The 18,945-nt window shown below is 42.5% G+C and overlaps 1 protein-coding gene across 4 annotated transcripts in view; it reads right to left on the bottom strand.

Moving 5' to 3' along the window:
* MIPEP (mitochondrial intermediate peptidase) overlaps nt 1-16,773 on the bottom strand; it is a 227,938-nt gene extending 211,165 nt beyond the window's left edge. For 2 of the 4 annotated variants that reach the window (XR_002786773.2, XR_010319113.1), the window contains exons 1-4: nt 16,452-16,771; nt 13,140-13,313; nt 8,716-8,804; nt 5,830-5,916 (exon numbers count right to left, since the gene is read on the bottom strand). Coding sequence is in view for 2 of the 4 variants with exons in the window: in XM_064275339.1 (XP_064131409.1) it covers nt 5,830-5,916; nt 8,716-8,804; nt 13,140-13,313; nt 16,452-16,640 (539 nt within the window). In the remaining 2 variants the exon portion in view is untranslated. Of the gene's footprint in view, nt 1-5,829; nt 5,917-8,715; nt 8,805-13,139; nt 13,314-16,451 lie in introns of all 4 variants that reach the window. The other 2 variants (XM_064275339.1, XM_003414036.4) reach the window with 2 other exon arrangements.
* Between the last annotated feature and the right edge of the window lie 2,172 nt (nt 16,774-18,945).

The raw sequence follows: 18,945 nt of genomic DNA, 5'->3' as shown, positions 1-18,945 counted from the left end.
CGGGGGCCATGGCTTTGGGGGTTCCTCCAGTCTCAGTCAGACCATTAAGTCTGGTCTTTCTACGTGAATTTGAGTTCTGCTCCACACTTTTCTCCAGCTCTGTCAGGGAATCTCTGTTGTGTTCCCCATCAGGGCCATCATTGATGGTAGCTGGGCACCATCTAGTTCTTCTGGTCTCAGGTTGATGGACTCTCTGGTTTCTGTGGCCCTTTTGTCTCTTGGGTTAATATTTTCCTTGTTTCTTTGGTGTTCTTCAACCTCCTTTGCTCCAAGTGGGTTGGGACCAATTGATGCATCTTAGATGGCCACTCGCAAGCTGTTAAGACCCCAGATGTCACTCACTAAAACGGGATACAGAACATTTTCTTAATAAACTGTATTATGCCAATTGACCTAGACGTCCCCTGAAACCATGGTCCCCAGGTCCCAGCCCCAGCTACTCTGTCCTTCAAAGTGTTTGGCTGTGTTCAGGAAACTTCTTAGCTTTTGCTTTAGCCCAGTTGGCAGTATTTTTATATTTTATCATCTGGCATAAGTTCTTTTGTAGTACCTTTGTTTTGCCAGATTTTTCCTGCCTATTCTTGTATATTCACTCTCTAGGGCTTAAAAAACATTTTTCTAAGTAATAAACAAAAAAAATCTTAAGATAAATATTGGACCATGTCAAAAATACAGGCCAGCAGAAAACACTATTGAGCTTCCTTAGCTAAGAAAACAGTATTGTGTTTAAGTCACCTTTCATGTTACCCATCATGTGCATACACGTATGTGTGGGCGAGCATGCGTGTGTGTGTGTGTTGAGGTTCTGCACTTTCTGCCTTCCTAAGATTATCCTGAAGTATATTACAGTTTTTGCTGTTATAATGGCTGGGATTTTCCCTCCACGGTATTTTCTGAAGAGCGTGTCTATCATATTCTTTGCATTCAGAAAAGTTCTTGATGGTTTTGGAAAACCCCAAGTTAAACAGGTTCCTTTAGGGCTGGGCTTCTCAGAGACTCTAATATCCTATAATTCTCCGAGAGGGGGAAATGTATTAGTGTGTCAGGTTTCCAAACTTACTGACCAACAGGACACTTCCAGGAATACTTTTGAATATCGCATAGAATTATTATTTCAAGGAATGCAGCTTGGGAAGTACTAAGATGGAAGTCTACTCCACTCAAATTACTTTCCTGTTCGTTAGCTTGCCATGACGGTATAATTTACTAAATATACAACTCTGTTTTTTCAGCCATTATCTTACACTCTATCATATGCAAAGTTCTAAAATACAGTTCTTTCTGTGTTCAGCCAAGCCTCTTAATGATGCCAATGCCATGGGATTTTAATAACTAGCACTTCAAATTATTGTTTCCTCCTACTTCCAGGTTGCTTTTCCTTTTCAGAATATCGATATTCTACCTAGCTTGTTTTTCTGAATGTATTTTAGAACCATTTTGTTATATAAAAATTCCTACTGGCGTTTTTAGTAACATCCAGAAGTACGGCATGTATATTACTGTAAGTCCTTTGTATCTAAAATAGTCTGCTTTTCCACTACAATTTTCATACATCAAATATGGAAAAGTCAATTGTTAGTAAAGTCAGGTTATCAGTATGTTATTTTTAGCATTTTTTTTTTTTGTCTTTACTTAAAGTCAGTATAACCAAAAAAAAAAAAAATCAAACCCATTGCCATCGAGTCGATTCCAACTCATAGCGACCCTATAGGACAGGTTAGAACTGCCCCATATGGTTTCCAAGGAGCGCCTAGTAGATCTGAACTGCTGACCTTTTGGCTAGCAGCCGTAGCTCTTAACCACTATGCCACCAGGGTTTCCATACTCAGTACTAAAAAAACTAGCTGAGTATAAATCTGGCACAACTAGTAGGCATTCAACTTTTACTTGCTTCACTAACAAAGGATAATGTTCAAGCCTAAAATAATGAAAACAAACTATTCAGAGGACGCAGTCAGCTTTACTAGTATCCTAAGTGGCAGGACTGATGAAGTGAAACAAGACCAAACTGTTATCTGTGTGCCAATCACTCATGTGACATAATTCCTGGAGGACTGAGTCTATTCACGTGACTTAACTATGATGGTGTTTACATGCTATATTAATAGCAAGATTCTATTGTTAACTAAGGAGTCCTGGTAACCCAGTGGTTAAGCACCCGTTGCTAACCAAAAGGTCGGTGGTTGGAACCCAGCAGCCACTCCTTAGGAGAAAGACTCTGGGACAGTTCTACTCTGTCCTATGGGGCCATTATGAGTAAGAATCAATTCAATGGCAATGGGTTATTATTAACTAACCCCTGTGAAATAGAGTTTCACTTGGGTCACTAACCACATATGGAAACAGAAAAAGAGAGAAAAAGCAGCAGGAGGAGAATCAAGTAGCCAAAGGAAGCAAACCTGTTGCTGTCGAGTCAATTCCAACTCAAAGCAACCCCACAGGACAGAGTAGAACTGCCCCATAGAGTTTCCAAAGAGCGGCTGGTGGATTCAAACCACTGATCTTTTGGTTAGCAGCCGAGCTCTTAACCACTGCACCACCAGAGCTCCAAAAGAAGTAAATCTCCCATAAATAAAAACTAGACGAACAGGTACAAGTGAGTGAGAAAAAAATTAATCTCTGTGTTATGACACAAATATCCTAGGCAGGTTAATGACAAATGCTACTACACTTGTTTTATAAATAAAAACATTTGAACAAAATATAAGATACCCAAGGTCCTGTAACAAGTTTTTTTTTTAAATAATTTTTATTGCACTTTAAGTGAAAGTTTACAAATCAAGTCAGTCTCTCATATAAACTTATATACACCTTACTACATACTCCCATTTACTCTCCCCCTAATGAGTCAGCCCACTCCCTCCTTCCAGTCTCTCCTTTCATGACCGTTTTGCCAGTTTCTAACCCTCTCTACCCTCCCATCTCCCCTCCAGACAGGAGATGCCAACACAGTCTCAAGTGTCCACCTGATACAAGTAGCTCACTCCTCATCAGCATCTCTCTCCAACCCATTGTCCAGTCCAATCCATGTCTGATGAGTTGTCTTTGGGAATGGTTTCTGTCCTGAGCCAACAAAAGGTTTGGGAACCATGACCGCTGGGATTCTTCCAGTCTCAGTCAGACCATTAAGTCTGGTCTTTTTATGAGAATTTGGGGTCTGCATCCCACTGTTCTCCTGCTCCCTCAGGGCTTCTCTGTTGTGCTCCCTGTCAGGGCAGTCATTGGTTGTGGCCAGGCACCATCTAGTTCTTCCGGTCTCAGGATGATATAAGTCTCTAGTTCATGTGGCCCTTTCTGTCTCTTGGGCTCATAGTTATCTTGTGACCTTGGTGTTCTTCATTCTCCTTTGATCCAGGTGGGTTGAGACCAATTATTCATCTTAGATGGCCCCTTGTTAGCATTTAAGACCCCAGACGCCACACTTCAAAGTGGGATGCAGAATGTTTTCTTAAAAGAATTTATTTTGCCAATTGACTTAGATGTCCCCTGAAGCCATAGTCTCCAAACTCCCGCCCTTGCTCCACTGACTTTGGAAGCATTCAGTTTATCCAGGAAACTTCTTTGCTTTTGGTCCAGTCCAGTTGAGCTGACCTTCCCTGTATTGAGTATTGTCCTTCCCTTTACCTAAAGTAGTTCTTATCTACTATCTAATCAGTAAATAACCCTCTCCCACCCTTCCTCCCTCCCCCATCTCGTAACCACAAAAGAATGTGTTCTTCTCAGTTTAAACTATTTCTCAAGATCTTATAACAGTGGTCTCATAAAATATTTGTCCTTTTGTATCTGACTAATTTCATTCAGCATAATGCCTTCCAGGTTCCTCCATGCTATGAAATGTTTCACAGATTCATCACTGTTCTTTACTGATGCATAGTATTCCACTGTGTGAATATACCATAATTTATTTATCCATTCATCTGTTGATGGACACCTTGGTTGCTTCCAGCTTTTTGCTATTGTAAACAGAGCTGCAATAAACGTGGGTGTGCATATATCTTTTCATGTAAAGGCCCTTATTTCTCTAGGATATATTCCGAGGAGTGGGATTTCTGGGTTGTATGGTAGTTCTATTTCTAACTTTTTAAGGAAACGCCAGATAGATTTCCAAAGTGGTTGTACCATTTGACATTCCCACCGGCAGTGTATAAGAGTTCCAATGTCCCCACAGCCTCTCCAACATTTATTATTTTGTGTTTTTTGGATTAATGCCAGCCTTGTTGGAGTGAGATGGAATCTTAACCTAGTTTTAATTTGCATTTCTCTAATGGCTAATGATTGAAAGCATTTTCTCACGTATCTGTTAGCCACCTGAATATCTTCTTTAGTGAAGTGTGTGTTCATATCCTTTGCCCAATTTTTGATTGGGTTGTTTGTCTTTTTGTGGTTGAGTTTTAACAGAATCATATAGATTTTAGAGATCAGGAGCTGGTCGGAGATGTCACAGCTGAAAATTTTTTCCCAGTCTGTAGGTGGTCTTTCTACTCTTTTGGTGAAGTCTTTAGATGAGCATAGGTGTTTGATTTGTAGGAGCTCCCAGTTATCTGGTTTCTCTTCGTCATTTTTGGTAATGTTTTGTATTCTGTTTATGCCTTGTATTAGGGCTCCTAATGTTGTCCCTATTTTTTCTTCCATGATCTTTATCGTTTTAGTCTTTATGTTTAGGTCTTTGATCCACTTGGAGTTAGTTTCTGTGCATGGTGTGAGGTATGGGTCCTGTTTCATTTTTCTGCAGATGGATATCCAGTTATGCCAGCACCATTTGTTAAAAAGACTGTCTTTTCCCCAATTAACTGACACTGGGCCTTTGTCAAATATCAGCTGCTCATATGTGGATGGATTTATATCTGGCTTCTCAATTCTGTTCCACTGGTCTATGTGCCTGTTGTTGTACCAGAACCAGGCTGTTTTGACTACTGTGGCTGTATAATACATTCTAAAATCAGGTAGAGTGAGGCCTCCCACTTTCTTCTTGTTTTTCAGTAATGCTTTACTTATCTGGGGCTTCTTTCCCTTCCATATGAAGTTGGTGATTTGTTTCTCCATCACATTAAAAAAATGTCATTGGAATTTGGATTGGAAGTGCCTTGTATATATAGATGGCTTGTGGTAGAACAGACATTTTTAGTATGTTAAGTCTTTCTATCCATGAGCAAGGTATGTTTTTCCACTTACGTAGGTCCCTTTTAGTTTCTTGCGCTAGTACTTTGTAGTTTTCTTTGTATAGGTCTTTGTAACAAATATTTCTAAGTACTGACTTAGAAATTAAAAAAAAAAAACTTAGAAATTAGGCCTTTTAAATTCAGAATAATAAATGTAATCTATATAATAAATCTATGTAATAATAAATGCAAATCATTTCAAGGACCTTAACATCAACCCAGTAAATAAAATCACTTTGCTTACATTTTCTGATGGCATTGATTCCAAAACTTTAACCATAAAGCTAAGTGTACTTATCAATGGTTTTTAGGAATCCATTCACTGATTAAGCACCTACTACATGCCAAGGTGCTGAGGATGCAGCAGTGAATAAAACAGACCAAGTCCCTGCCCTCAAGAAGCTTCCAGTCCATTGAGGTAGAAAGAAGATAAACAAGTATCACAAAAAACAGATCACATAACACTGGGAGTGATTATGAAGTTATGAAGAGATTATTCAGTTACGAAGAAAACTAAAGCAGTATAACATGACCTGGTAAGATCTCAGGAGAGCCACTATGTGAGTGAGCCCTAAGGAAAGTGTGGGTCATGGAGGCACTGGAGGAGGGACATCCCAGGCAGAGCCACCCTACCCCACCACAATCACAATGCACGCAAAGGAATGAGTACCTGGTTTCTGGATCAAGGGAATCCACTAGTTTCTTATCAGCTAGCAATTTTTGCAAACTTTGATATAATTCCACATTTGTGTTCAACCTGGAAAAATTACAAATGAAAAAAATTAAATGATTTTCTATATTTTTTACTTTCCATCAAAAAAACAATGTCTAATCCTAGTACACATATGCTCAGAGTCCAAAGGTTCGGGGTAGGTTTTTGTCTGCTTCTTTCATTTGGACCATCCTTAGAAACTGAACTAGTTAGCAGAGGGAAAGGCAATCGATTAGGCAAGGGGTCAAGGTACTAACTGCTCTGGAAGTGGAAAGAGTAAATTTAAACTACAGTCAGCAGCTGGGGAGGAAAAGATGATGTAAAGGGGAGAGGTATGTGGTAACTGGCAATTTAACTGACCCAGCTGCCACTCAGAACCAGTTCCCATTAGCAATATGCCAAAGGCCTTTTTTCTTTTAATGAAAGGAAAGTGAGGATGGGCAGGAGGGTGAACAAGCACAAAGATTTTCCAGTCCTAAGCCAAGCACCCTAGAGTGCAGGAGACCTTGCTCATACCGTCGTGGTCAGGAGCATGAGCTCTGGAGTCACAAACCTGGGTTTAAATTCAGGCTGTACTACTGCTCTGTGATCTTAGACAAGATATGTAAACCCACCCAGCTTGTTATAAAATGGGACAATGCCAGTCTTAGGCTACAGTCAGAACTAAATGAGATGATGCGTGTGAAGCACACCTTCCCTATACTAAATGTAGCTACTACCACATGGCCATGCCAGGCTTCCCTCAGCCAGAGCTGTGGAGCAAACTGTGCCCCAAACTGAGCACCAATCTCATTCCAAACTGGGGTGCTGCTGTCAGTTCCCTAGACCCCAGAAAGCCCTGGCATTCTCAGGGCTGAAGCATAGGCTATTCTAAAAAAATCTGCTCCCTGCCTGGTAGATCCCCACGTAAGGGCAACGTTATAAAAACCATCCACCAATTCCTCTTCAGGACCCAGTGACGGGCAGGTTCCCCAGTCAGTTCACAATCAACAAAATGAAGTTTTATATAAATCAAAGGGTTTCTGTTGGCTCTGTGCTCATGGGTCTTCCCAAATACCAGGGGCACTAAGGCAGTCACCTCCAATCAAGAAGCTCTCATCAAGGAGGGCTGGCATACCCTCTCATGCCTGGCTCCAAGTACTGATTCCAGGAAGACAGGGAGGAAATCAGTGTGGTGCCTCCCTCCTGGGGCCTGTGGAGGTAAGGTGTTACCCCAGGTCAAAAAGGACAACGGCAGGTAGGGAGGTGGCCTTCACTGTACTCTTTTCAGAAGTTTAAGCAAACCTCTCACATTAGGTTTTGTTGGAGGATCCTGACGTAAAGCCTAAAGTTTAGTTTACATTTGCAATTAAGTCTAAAAAAGTACACCTTGTTTTAGGCTTTTTTTTCCATTACTGGAAAATAAATCAATTCTACATGTGCAACTAAATCATCCTGGTTTTTAAACATCAACTGAGGAAGTCAGTTAAGATATGGTTCAGTTAGACTCAATGAGAAAATGAGTCATGGTGCTCAGAGGGACTAGAAAACAAAGCTCTAAGGAATAATGGAGACTGTTTCCGACTCCCCTCAACCCTGACAGGCCAACAGGAGGCGGCAACAGTGTGGTCAGGAAGAACAAGAGGCTCGAAAGCTGTCTGTGGTAAATGAAGGCCATAGGCAGACACTCTTGACAAGGCTTTGCTGCTACATGTTCCTATCATCCTCCCAGAGACTGAGAGTATGTGTCCACAAGGACAGAACTGTGTACAGGTTCCGGGCCATACAATAGTCAGAGTGACCAGCAAGCAACCCAGAGCCCTTTCACCTGGGCAAGTTTCTCTTTCTCTAAGAGTCCCCGCTTTCAGCCCCACTGTCAACTCAGTGGCTGGAGTGTGCAGGGACCAGCTTCACCCCACTCAGCGAGCTGATTTTCAATGGCTGCAGGGACCAGCTTCACCCCACTCAGCAAGCTGATTTTCAATGGCTCTTTAAGAATCATATTTATTGTCCTAAGTGTTGCTCAATGCAGTGAAAAGCAGCAGCAACACATCTGAAGTGTTAGGTCCTCTAGGAAGCCATCGGCCTCCTCCCACAATAGCTTCTGATTTGTGAAATTAAGTCCTCATGTGTTGCTTCTCACGGCTTCTAATTGTAACTTCACGCTTTCTGGCACGGTGTCATGCACCTGAGTGCTTTTAAATATAGCACTGCCCACCTCTAAATTATTTTAACAAGCACATTGGAGCCCTCAAAAGTGGCTTAAAATGTTTAAATTTACCTCAAAATCACTTCAAAGGCATTCACTGCATCATGGCCACCTCAGTTTACAGCCCACCTCGGCCCTCCCAGGTTGTTTTATGGTCTTCCTAGACCACCCTAATCCTGACTTGGCAGCAACTCCAAGGGTAGTGTTTTGGCTTCCTGCCCCGTGGCCTAGAGCCATCAATGGCAACTGCAATTTAATCATGTGAAAATCTAGTAACTCTAACTCACCAGTAAGATACTAAAAAGCCCTTACATAATACAAATAACGATGACAGTGATAACGGTATGGGATGTTCGCTGTGTGCCTGACACCATTTTAAGCACTTTATATTATCTCATTCAATCCTCATAACCAGCCTAAGAAGCAGATAATCTTATCACCCCATTTACAGACAAGGAAAGCAAGTTGGAGAAGAAATAAAGAACCAGTCCAAAGTCACACTGCTGGGCGCAGTCGGCTTCCAGAGGCCCTTTTCCACAGTCAGCACACACACCACCTCCCACACTACATATGCAAGACAGGCCCTGTGGACAACTCTCCTACAGCAAGCCCACGGCACATGCCACCCAGACAGTAAAGAAGGGGACAACACGTACTTTTCCACCATGGTGCCGATACATCTACAAGCTTCTTCTGCAGCCTCTCTGAATGCTGGGTCGGGGTGGGCAATTTTCACAAAATCAGCCTAGTAAAGGGGAGAGGAAAAAACCAAAGGGAATTTGACGGAAAACTTTCTTGCTGGATCTGAGAGTTAAAAGGAAAACCTGTGCTTTAAAATGTGCCATCTGGCTTGACCCAAGTGTTTCCATTACTGAGTTCTCCCTAAACTAGTAAGGCGAACAGCTTCGTCCTCGACATTTAACTCTGTTATTCCTTAGGACCAAGATTGCTTCACTCCAAGGAAAATACTGGTACTAACTTTAGAAGTCTTTTGCCTTCAAATATAAACACCAAGAGAGTTCTTCCAAAGTCTGTAGTTCAAAATAAGCAGACTCTTATTTCAAATTGTATTAATTATTCTAAAACTTTCCAACTAAAATTGTTTTCAACAGGCTTTTCACATCTTAAACTGGTGCCAGAGAAAAGCTCTTTAAAAACACTCTTTTAAAAAAATTGTTATGTAGTATAGTTTCAAGACTGATTTAACTATATTCTAGTCTTTGTGCAGGAAAAAAGGGCACATTCTTTCTTGATTGCCCTTTTAGTAAAATATGAAATCACAGTTCCAGGATAAAACAGAAGAGCACGTTACTAGTAGTACCACCACCACTACAGTACTGAACGCCAGAATTAAACTTAGCCAGGACTCCTTACTATGGGGCATTGTTATGTTTGAGCCCATTGTTGTAGCCACTGTGTCAATCCGTTTTATTGAGGGTCCTCCTCTTTTTCACTGACCCTCTACTTTGTCAAGCATGATGTCTGTCTCCAGGGACTGGTCCCTCCTGACGACATGTTCAAAGTACATGAGACGAAGTCTAGCCATCCTCACTTCTAAGGAGCACTCTGGATGCACTTCTTCCAAGACAGATATGGTTGTCCTTCTGGTAGTTTATAGTATATTCAACTTTCTTCACCAACACCATAACTCAAACGTGTCAACTCTTCTTTACTCTTCCTTATTCGTTGTCCAGTTTTCGCGTGCATATGAGGCAATTGAAAATACCATGGCTTGGGTCAGGTGTACCTTAGTCTCAAAGTGACATCTCTGCTTTTTAACAATTTAAAGGGGTCTTTTGCAGCGGATTTGCCCACTGCAATCTGTCGTTTTATTTCTTGACTGCTATGAATTTACACATGAGTTAAAAGTCATAGAACTTCAGGAGGGTCGGGAAGGAGGGATAGGGGAATTCAATAACTAGGCAGTAGACAGGAATCATCTTAGGTGAAGAGAAGGACAACACACAATACATAGGAAGTCAGCACAACCGGACTAAAGCAAAAGCTAAGAAGCTTCCTGAACACAACTAGCACTTCAAGGGACCAAGTAGCTGGGGCTGGGGTCTGGGGACCATGGTTTCAGGGGACATCTAGGTCAACTGGCCTAACAGTTTATTAAGAAAATGTTCTGCATCCCACTTTGGTGAGTGGCATCTGGGGTCTTAAAAGCTTGCAAGCAGCTGTCTAAGATGCATCAATTAGTCCCAACCTACTTGAAGCAAAGAATGAAGAATACCAAAGACACAAGGAAAATACTAGCCCAAGAGACAAAAGGGCCACATAAACCAGAGACTCCATCAGCCTGAGACAAGAACTAGATGGTATCTGGCTACCACCAATGACCGCCCTGACAAGGAACACAACAGAGAACTCAAATTCACATAAAAAGACCACACTTAATGGTCTGACTGAGACTGGTGAAACTCCCGAAGCCATGGCCCCCAGGTGCTCTGTTAACTCAGAGCTAAAACCATCCCTAAAGCCCACTCTTCAGACAAAGATTAGACTGGACTATAAAACATAAAATACTACTCGTGAAGAGTGGACTTCATAGTCCAAGCAGATATACAAGACCACATGGGCGGCTCCTGTCTTGAGGCAGGATAAGAAGGAAGGAAGGGACAGGAACTGGTTGAATGGACACAAGAAACCCTAGGTGGAAAGGAAGAGTGTGTTGTCACATTACAGGGATTGCAACTAATGTCGAATAATAATGTGTACAAATTTTTGTATGAGAAAGTAACTTGAGCTGTAAACGTTCACTTAAGCACAAAAAAAAAAAAAATTCAAATGACAAACTGCATTGGGCAAATATGCTGCAAAAGGCCTCTTTAAAGCGTTAAAAAGCAAAGATGTCACTTTGAGGCCTAAGGTGCGCCTGACCCAAGCCATGGTGTTTCCATCACCTCATATGCATGTGAAAGCTGGGCAATGAATAAGGAAGACTGAAGAAGAATTGACACCTTTGAATTATAGTGCTGGTGATGAATACTGAATATACCCTTAACTGCCAGAAGAACGAACAAATCTGTCTTGAAAGAAGTACAGCCAGAATGCTCCTTAGAAGCACGGATGGCAAGACTTCATCTCACGTACTTTGGACACGTTATCAGGAGGGACCAGTCCCTAGCGAAGCACATCATGCTTGATAAAGTAGAGGGTCAGTGAAAAAGAGAAGAATCTCAACAAGATAGATTGACACAGCGGCTGCAACAATCGGCTCAAACATAGCAAGGATCGTGAGGATGACTCAGGACTGGGCAGTATATTGTTCTGTTGAATACAGGGTCACTATAAGTCAGAAATGACTCAATGGCACCTAATAACAACACAACAGTGGGTTGTATCCACTCAGCTACATAAAGGGTCAGATTCCTTTCTGTCTCTACAATCTCTTTAGAAGATTCCCTGTGGTGCATCATATCCTAGTTGAGTGCTTCTTAAACAATAAAATTATTGCTCTTTTACTTTTGTAGAGAGGTTTTCCTGGTTGGGTGTAGATTTCTTTAATTCTATTTCCCCAACACAAGGATGTATTTTCGGAAGTTTGTTAAACAATGTAGAACCTGTCTGAGACCATCCGAAGCTGAACAGTTACCTTTCTTTGTAAAAATTACTTAGAATGTGTAAAGAAGACACTGAAAGTTGGAAAAAAAAAAAAATCACAGAACTGTTACTGTCGTTGTTAGGTGCCATCCAGTCAGTTTCGACGCTTAGCAACCCTATGTACAACAGAACGAAAACACTACCTGGGCCTGCATCATCCTCACAATCGTTGCTGTGTTTGAGCCCACTATTGCAGCCACTGCGTCAGTTCATCTCGTTGAGGGTCTTGTTCTTTTTCACTGACCCTCTTTCTACCAAGCACTATGTCCTTCTCCAGGGACTGGTCCCTTCTGATAACAAGCCCAACGTACATGAGATGAAGTCTTGCCGCCATCCCTGCTTCCAAGGACCACTCTGGCTGTACCCTTCCCCGCAAGAGTTAATTTTACTGTAATTTTTTAAATAAATACTTTTAAAAAAGATGGGGACGTTAACAAACATCCAATATCCGCCAGCAAGGTTTCATCTACCGAGCAGCCAGCCAGCCCCTGGAACTGCAGAGACCAGCAAGGAAGACCGTGAACTCCACACTCAGCTGCTGGATTCAAACTTAGATCCACCACTTACTGGCTGGGTAGCCATGGGCACATCACTTAGCCTCTCAGTGACTTTCTTCTCTCATCTGAAAGTGGAGAGGTGCTGAGAAGGTTAAATCAGACAACCCAGGCAAAGCTCCTACCATAAGGCCTGAGAGCTAATAAGATTAAAATAAAAGTTGACACTAGAATGTAAACCCCAGGAGGTCAGAGATTTTGTCTGTCTTTTTCATTACTGTCTTCCCAGTGCCTAGAACAGTGCCTGGCACATAGTAGGTGCTCAATATTGAACGAATACGAGAGGAAAAAAAAAACTATACAGTCCAACACCAAGTGGGGAGGATCATGAATTATCACTATTTGCACTACTCACTACCTTCACTGATATGAGTAACCAAGGTCTGGCTCTCTTTTGGGCTGATAGAAAACCATGCTTTCTACCTCGACAATGGGTTTCTTAGTTGGTGAAGAAAACTACGTGTATTTCAATTTTAAAATGTTAAAAAAAAGTCTTTAATACAATCAGTTTGAAGCCAAAACCTCGTTTTTAATCAGAAAATGCATTCCAAAAAGGGTTTATAAAAAGTGTTTTTTCATAACAGGAATTTTACTGCAAATGTACAGATAAAATGTTCTATTAGAATTTTGGTAGAAGCTTTCATAAATGAAGAGTCTTTGCCATACAAGTAATCATTCTTTTATTACATATTAATGTACACGTTCCAAATACCACCTTTGCCTAAACACCTTTTCCTATACATTTCACCCATTCCTAATCACACTCTTCACTATTATACCTCATTACACCAAACAGCTCTCAAAGTTTAAGGCATTTGAATCTTACTGTCTAATATTAACCTTAAACAACAAAAGGATATATTTAGCTTAATTTTTCACAGCTAAAAAGGTGGTCTCAAGTCTTAAACAAAGCACCTTACCAAGTCGGCCACTTTGCACAAAGAATCTGAGAGCTCATCAAAGATGAGCACGGTCTTCGGGCCTGGTGGGGTCTTGCACACCAGCTCCATGAGCGCTTCTGTTTTTCTCAAGGCTTTTTCTTGTGCAACATGAAATCCTTCTGGAGCACTGAGCTCAGGAACTCCAAAAAGGCCCTAAAATTCAAAGAATATTTCCAGTTGATAACCAAAAATATGATTAACATGAGCATGAAATAGAAATATTTTGTCATACAGAAAATCTTGGTTTTGTTGTTGTATGATGTAATTACAACACCTGTGATCACGAACATCACTTTCATATTCCCCCCATCACTCCACACCAACGAGACTAAAAACAATGTTTTAGAAACATAAGTTTTCTTCAATTTGTAATTATTTTTGCAAAGACAAGAAACAATATTATGATACGGGTTCCAAATCCAGCCCTGTCACTACTACGGGACCTAACTCACAAAGCAGTTGGGAGGATTAAATAAGACATGTTAAAAAAAAAAAAAAACCCTAACAGTGCCAGGCAAATAAAAAGAAATTTAATAAATGTCATCTATAAACATTATTAGGTATGTAATCATGGCCAATTTATTTACGCTCCCAGGCCTCACTGTTTTCATCCGGTACAATGGGGATGATAACACATATTTCACAGCATGGGTGCAGGTCCTAAGTTAGAAAATGCATGCAAAGTACTCAGGAAAACGTCTAGCACACAGTAAGGTCTCAGTACACATACCAACTATTCTACAAGCTAAAATAGGGAGATGACTTATTATCAAGTATATAGATCTTTTGTTGTTAGTTGCCATTGAGTTGATTCCAACTCTTGGTGGCCCCACACATGACAGAATAGAACTGCTCCACAGGGTTTTGTGAGCTATAATCTTTATGGGAGATCACCAGGCCTTTTCTTCTGTGGTGCTCCTGGATGGGTTTGAGCCACCAACCTTTCAGCCAGCAGTTGAGCACAAACCATTTACCTAAGGACTTTTAGAAAGATTTAAATAAACAAATTAAACCAAGTCATAGGCTGAAACTGGCAGCCAATTTTATAGTTCTCAAAGGTGTTTTAATATATTGATAAAGACTAAAAAAAAAAACCCTAGATCTAATGAGGATGACTGCTCACTGACATAACCATCCTCTGCACCAGCTCAACCACCTCTGTTACAGCACACAGGATGGCAGGAAAAGCCACCCAACCATTCAGTACGTACCCACTGCAAGCCAAGTCATGAGCTATGCAGCTTTTATGGGTTCTCTTGTTTAAATCATTTGGGTTTTTTTGTTTCTTATTTAAATCGCACAGTTCTAGAGCAGAGACTATCATTCCCATTTTACAGATAAAGAAACACTTCAAGAAGTTAAAAAAACACGCATGAGGTCACCAACTAACAGTGGGAAAGCTGGAACTGGAACCTGCCACATACATCTCTAAAGCCCACTTTTTTCCATACATCTGTACTAGAATGTATCCGCTTAAAAGACTTCTCTACTCGTGGAGTAAACGGTTAACATGATCGACTACCACCCGAAAGGTTGGCAATGCAAGTCTATCTCAGAAGACCTGGTGATCAATATCTGAAAAATCAGCCATTGGAAACCCTACAGAGTACAGTTCTATTCTGACACACATGGGGTCACCTGAGGCAGAATGGACCCGATGACTGGTGTTTGGTATTTAGAAGGCAAGCTCCTAGCGGCAGAAACCTTGTGCTTCATCTTTTTTAACCAGTTGCTCAACACAGTGCCTAACACACGGAATGAACTCAGTAAAGTAAAACAAACTAATGCACATGCTCAAATTTTTCGACAGATACATCTTCTGAAATACCAACAGGGAAAATGTTCAGCCTGGTCAGGCACAACTGCTTCTGCAAGACGCAATTCGTGAAACAGAACTCTTTTCAAAACGTAGTAATAATGTGAAGAAAATAAATGAAAGACAGTTGGAGGTAGAGTACAATGGGGAGCAAAGATCAATTTGATCTTTAAAGTGATTTAATTTAATTCAAGCACTATTTCCGTTTCCCAGTACAACTTCCCCACACTGTTCCTGGAATACCAAACATGATAATGCTAAAAAAAACACCAATTACATGAAATTTTTTGTTCCTGAGGCAAAAGCCAATTCATATATTTGAAAATCTAGTATCAGCGCTTAAAATCACGGTGCACAGAGAAAAACCAAGCTAAAATTAGCTGTATTTCATCCACCAGAAAACCAGGCTGACCCATCACTTCTTTGAGCTGTTGAGTGAGTAGCTACAGGTGGCATTTTTCCTCCTCACACCAACGTTAATACAAACATAATCTACCTCATGGGGGATATTCAGCTTACCACATTTCAAAGAAAAAGAATTTAAAAATAGATGAAATAGATAAAATAAGAAACACACCATTTAACTCACTGAAACCATGTCTTAGACTCCATTTATAAGAAAGGCAATGGCATAATGAAGAAATAAAAAAAACAAAAACAAAAGTAACCCTTAACCTAGGATGGACAACATCCAAAAATGCCAACTAGAAACAGGTGAGTCCTTTTCAAGATCCTTTCCCACGCCCGCTTTTCAAGCTTGCCTTCCTTTCACCTTTAAATCATTCATTCAAGTATCATTGAGTGCCTACTGAATGCCAGACACCATCCTAGACACTGTGCATATACAAATAAGATTTCAGTCTAGTGACTTCCTCTGGGAAGAAATTTACGTGATCAATCCACCGCATTACAGGAACTTGGACCCCTTCCAGCAGTTTTGTGTTCTAAAAGAAAACAGAAAGGTTCTGAAAAAAGAAATCAGTAAGTGAAGAAATTTCGGGTATCAGTGGAATTACTGTTACACCAGTAACGGAAAATGTGTTCTTGCGAAACGACAACCTGATACCCAATGTGAAATCACCGGGCAAGGCCTCTCAAGGCAGAAGAGAAAGGTCAGAGCAAAAGTGTGGGCTTCAGCGAGGGTAGGGGTGAGTGTGGCCAAGGGGAGAGGGCGGGACGCGGCAGGCCGAATGCCACCGCCACGGTGACCGATTTTAAGCTCCCATGGCGCCAAGGGGCTCACGCAGAGGCAAGCGCTGGGCCCCACGCTTTGAGAAGCGGTCATTTCAGGCCTCTCTGCCCTGCTCCCCCTAGCTAAGCCCGGAGGTGACCGGCAAGGACACCACAGTACACGTGGATTCGCCGCCCTGGGTCTTCCCAGGCCCAACAACCCCGCTCGGAGCTCCGCTAGCCCCCTGGCAAGGGAGCAGGCTTAGCTCGGGGTGACGAGAGGACGCCCTCTCCGCGCCGCTCACCCGGCGCTCGCCGAAGAGATCCAGGCGGCGGCCCTGAGGTTTGACATTGAAGGCGGCGCCCACCGGGGACCAGCTAGTGCTGACCCCTCGGGGCCAGATCCTGGCGAGAGGGTCGCCCCGCCCGGTGCGCAGCAGTTGGAAAGCTGCCGCCCCGGCTCCGAGGCCGCATAGCCTCAGTGTGCACAGCATCTTGTCGGGTATCAGCCCCCTGCCCCTGCCGCACTGCCCCGGGCGCGCGCCCCGCAGCTCCCTCACGGAGCTCGCTCCGTGTTTCCAAGACAGCGGCCCACGCTATGAAACGTGATACCCCGCGCTTCCGGGTCAAAGAACACTTCCTTCAGGACGTGCGCATTTCGACGTCCCACGGGCAAGAGCGTCGCCCGCCGCCATCTCAGCAGCCGCTACTGTGTGGCGCCCCCGTGTGTCTGGAGTAAGGAATTACTACTGTGTGTCTGACCTCTCGCGTGAGTGGAGCGGGGCGGGCCAAGTCTGACTTACTCCGATTCCCCGGGGAAGAGGGTAGTTAGAGAAGGCAGCAGTGTGAATAATCACTGCCTTGTCCGGCGTGATTTAGTGATAAAGCCTGTGGCCTAACCCAGGGTCTCTGACACGCGGTCAAGTGCACGTTTCAATGAATCTATTTCCACTCTAAAAAAAAAAAAAAAAATTCTAAAAGATGGTTTAAATTAAATACATGGTGTGACTGCGTGTCGGGGTTCCGGTTGAGTGTAACCAGGTAAATTAACACTGAATCTTCTTTATCTATTTTAACTTGTATGACAATCATAATGAATGATTATTATAATATCATGATGAATAAGGAATACCAAAGAATTCATGCCTTTGAATTATATTCGAATTATAGTGTTGGCAAGGAATACTGAATATATCACGGACTGCCAAAAGAATGAACAAGTCTGTCTTGGAAGAAGTGCAGCCAAAATGCTCCTTAGAAGCAAGGATGGCAAGACTGCATCTCACATGCTTTGGACATGTTCTCAGTGTTACCTGATTAGGGTCCGTGCCGTGGAGCAGTCGAGCCAATGAAACATACCCCGAGTCAGAAAGAGTGAGAAAGTTTATTAAGGAGATGTTTACATCACCGGGGACCGGGCAGCAACACGGGCTGTCTATATGGAGCCCCAAAGAGCAAATTTACATTTGAGCTTTTATAGAATCTTACAAGGGTTACAAATGTCTTCGTAGTCTCCTGCCAGACATTTCTTTATTAGGCTAAAGATTTTCCTGTGGGGATTGTAGGCCACAGGTGGTCAGACAGAGAACAAAGCCATTAACATTTGGGCAAAACAAAGTAATTAACAGAGGTATGTGAAGGAGGGGGCAGGCAGAGCAAGGAGAAGAACTTACAGTTTCATGATGGCATTAGTTGTGTCAAGTTCTCAGCTGCCCATTTTGAAATAGGAATAAACATGCTGGGGAGTACTTGGGGTCACATCTGGAGGGATCAGTACCTGGAGAAGGACATCATGCTTGATAGAGTAGAGGTTCACAGAAAAAGAGGAAGCGTCTCAAAGAGATGGATTGACACAGTAGCCACAACAACCGGCTCACGCATAACAATGATTGTGACGTTGGCACACAACCGGGCAGTGTTTCGTTCTGTTGTACATAAGGAAAAGTGAGGCTGTAAAAGCAACTCTCACATTTTGCCTGGACAGAGCCCTGCTTCTGAGGCTGGTCGCAGTAACCTGCCACTTCTTGGTAATCTCCTGGGGTGAGGCTGCTGAATGGATAATCAACGTGAGACTCACCCTTTGAGAACTGACCCTCCTGCAGAAGTGCGGCCAGGTGGGCTGGGCCTGAGGAGAGAAGACCACCTAGGAGAGTAGAGGAGCCCCTGGGTGGTGTGAGTGGTTAAGCACTTAACTGCTAACCAAAAGGTTGGTGATTTGAAGCTGCCCAGAGGTGCCTTGGAAGACAGGCCTCGAGACTGCTTCCGAAAGGTCACATCCTTGAAAACCCTATAGAACACGGTTCTAATTTGACACACGTGGGGCTGCCATGAGTTGGAGTCAACTAAACAGCAACTGCTTTTTCTGGTTTTTAGGAGAGAAGGCAAGAATGGGAGCCCCAGTGGCGCAATGGTTAAGAGCTTGGCTGCTAACCAAAAGGTCGGCAGCTCAAATCCACCAGCCTGCCACTTCAGCCTTCAGCTAAACTAGTTGTCGCCAAATTGACTCCAACTCACGGCGACCCCATGTGTGTCAGAGTAGAATTGCACTCCATAGGGTTTTCAATTGCAGATTTTTTGGAAGTGGATCGATCACAAGGCCTTAGAGGTTTGCAGCCAATCTCATTAACCATCTACACCACCCAAGGACTTCAGCTAGCCCCTCTAAGTAACACGTCTCCTTCTCTGCTTGACGCAGGAGCTGGATACCTATTGACTCCTGCGTATCAGTGTCTGAATGAGATGGACTATGGTCTTTTATGAACTAATGAAAGGGTGATTTAGTTACCTTATAAAAAAAAA

Source organism: Loxodonta africana, chromosome 23, assembly GCF_030014295.1.
Source record: "Loxodonta africana isolate mLoxAfr1 chromosome 23, mLoxAfr1.hap2, whole genome shotgun sequence".
Taxonomy (NCBI): Eukaryota; Metazoa; Chordata; class Mammalia; order Proboscidea; family Elephantidae; genus Loxodonta; species Loxodonta africana.
This window is presented reverse-complemented; position numbering and strand designations above follow the sequence as displayed.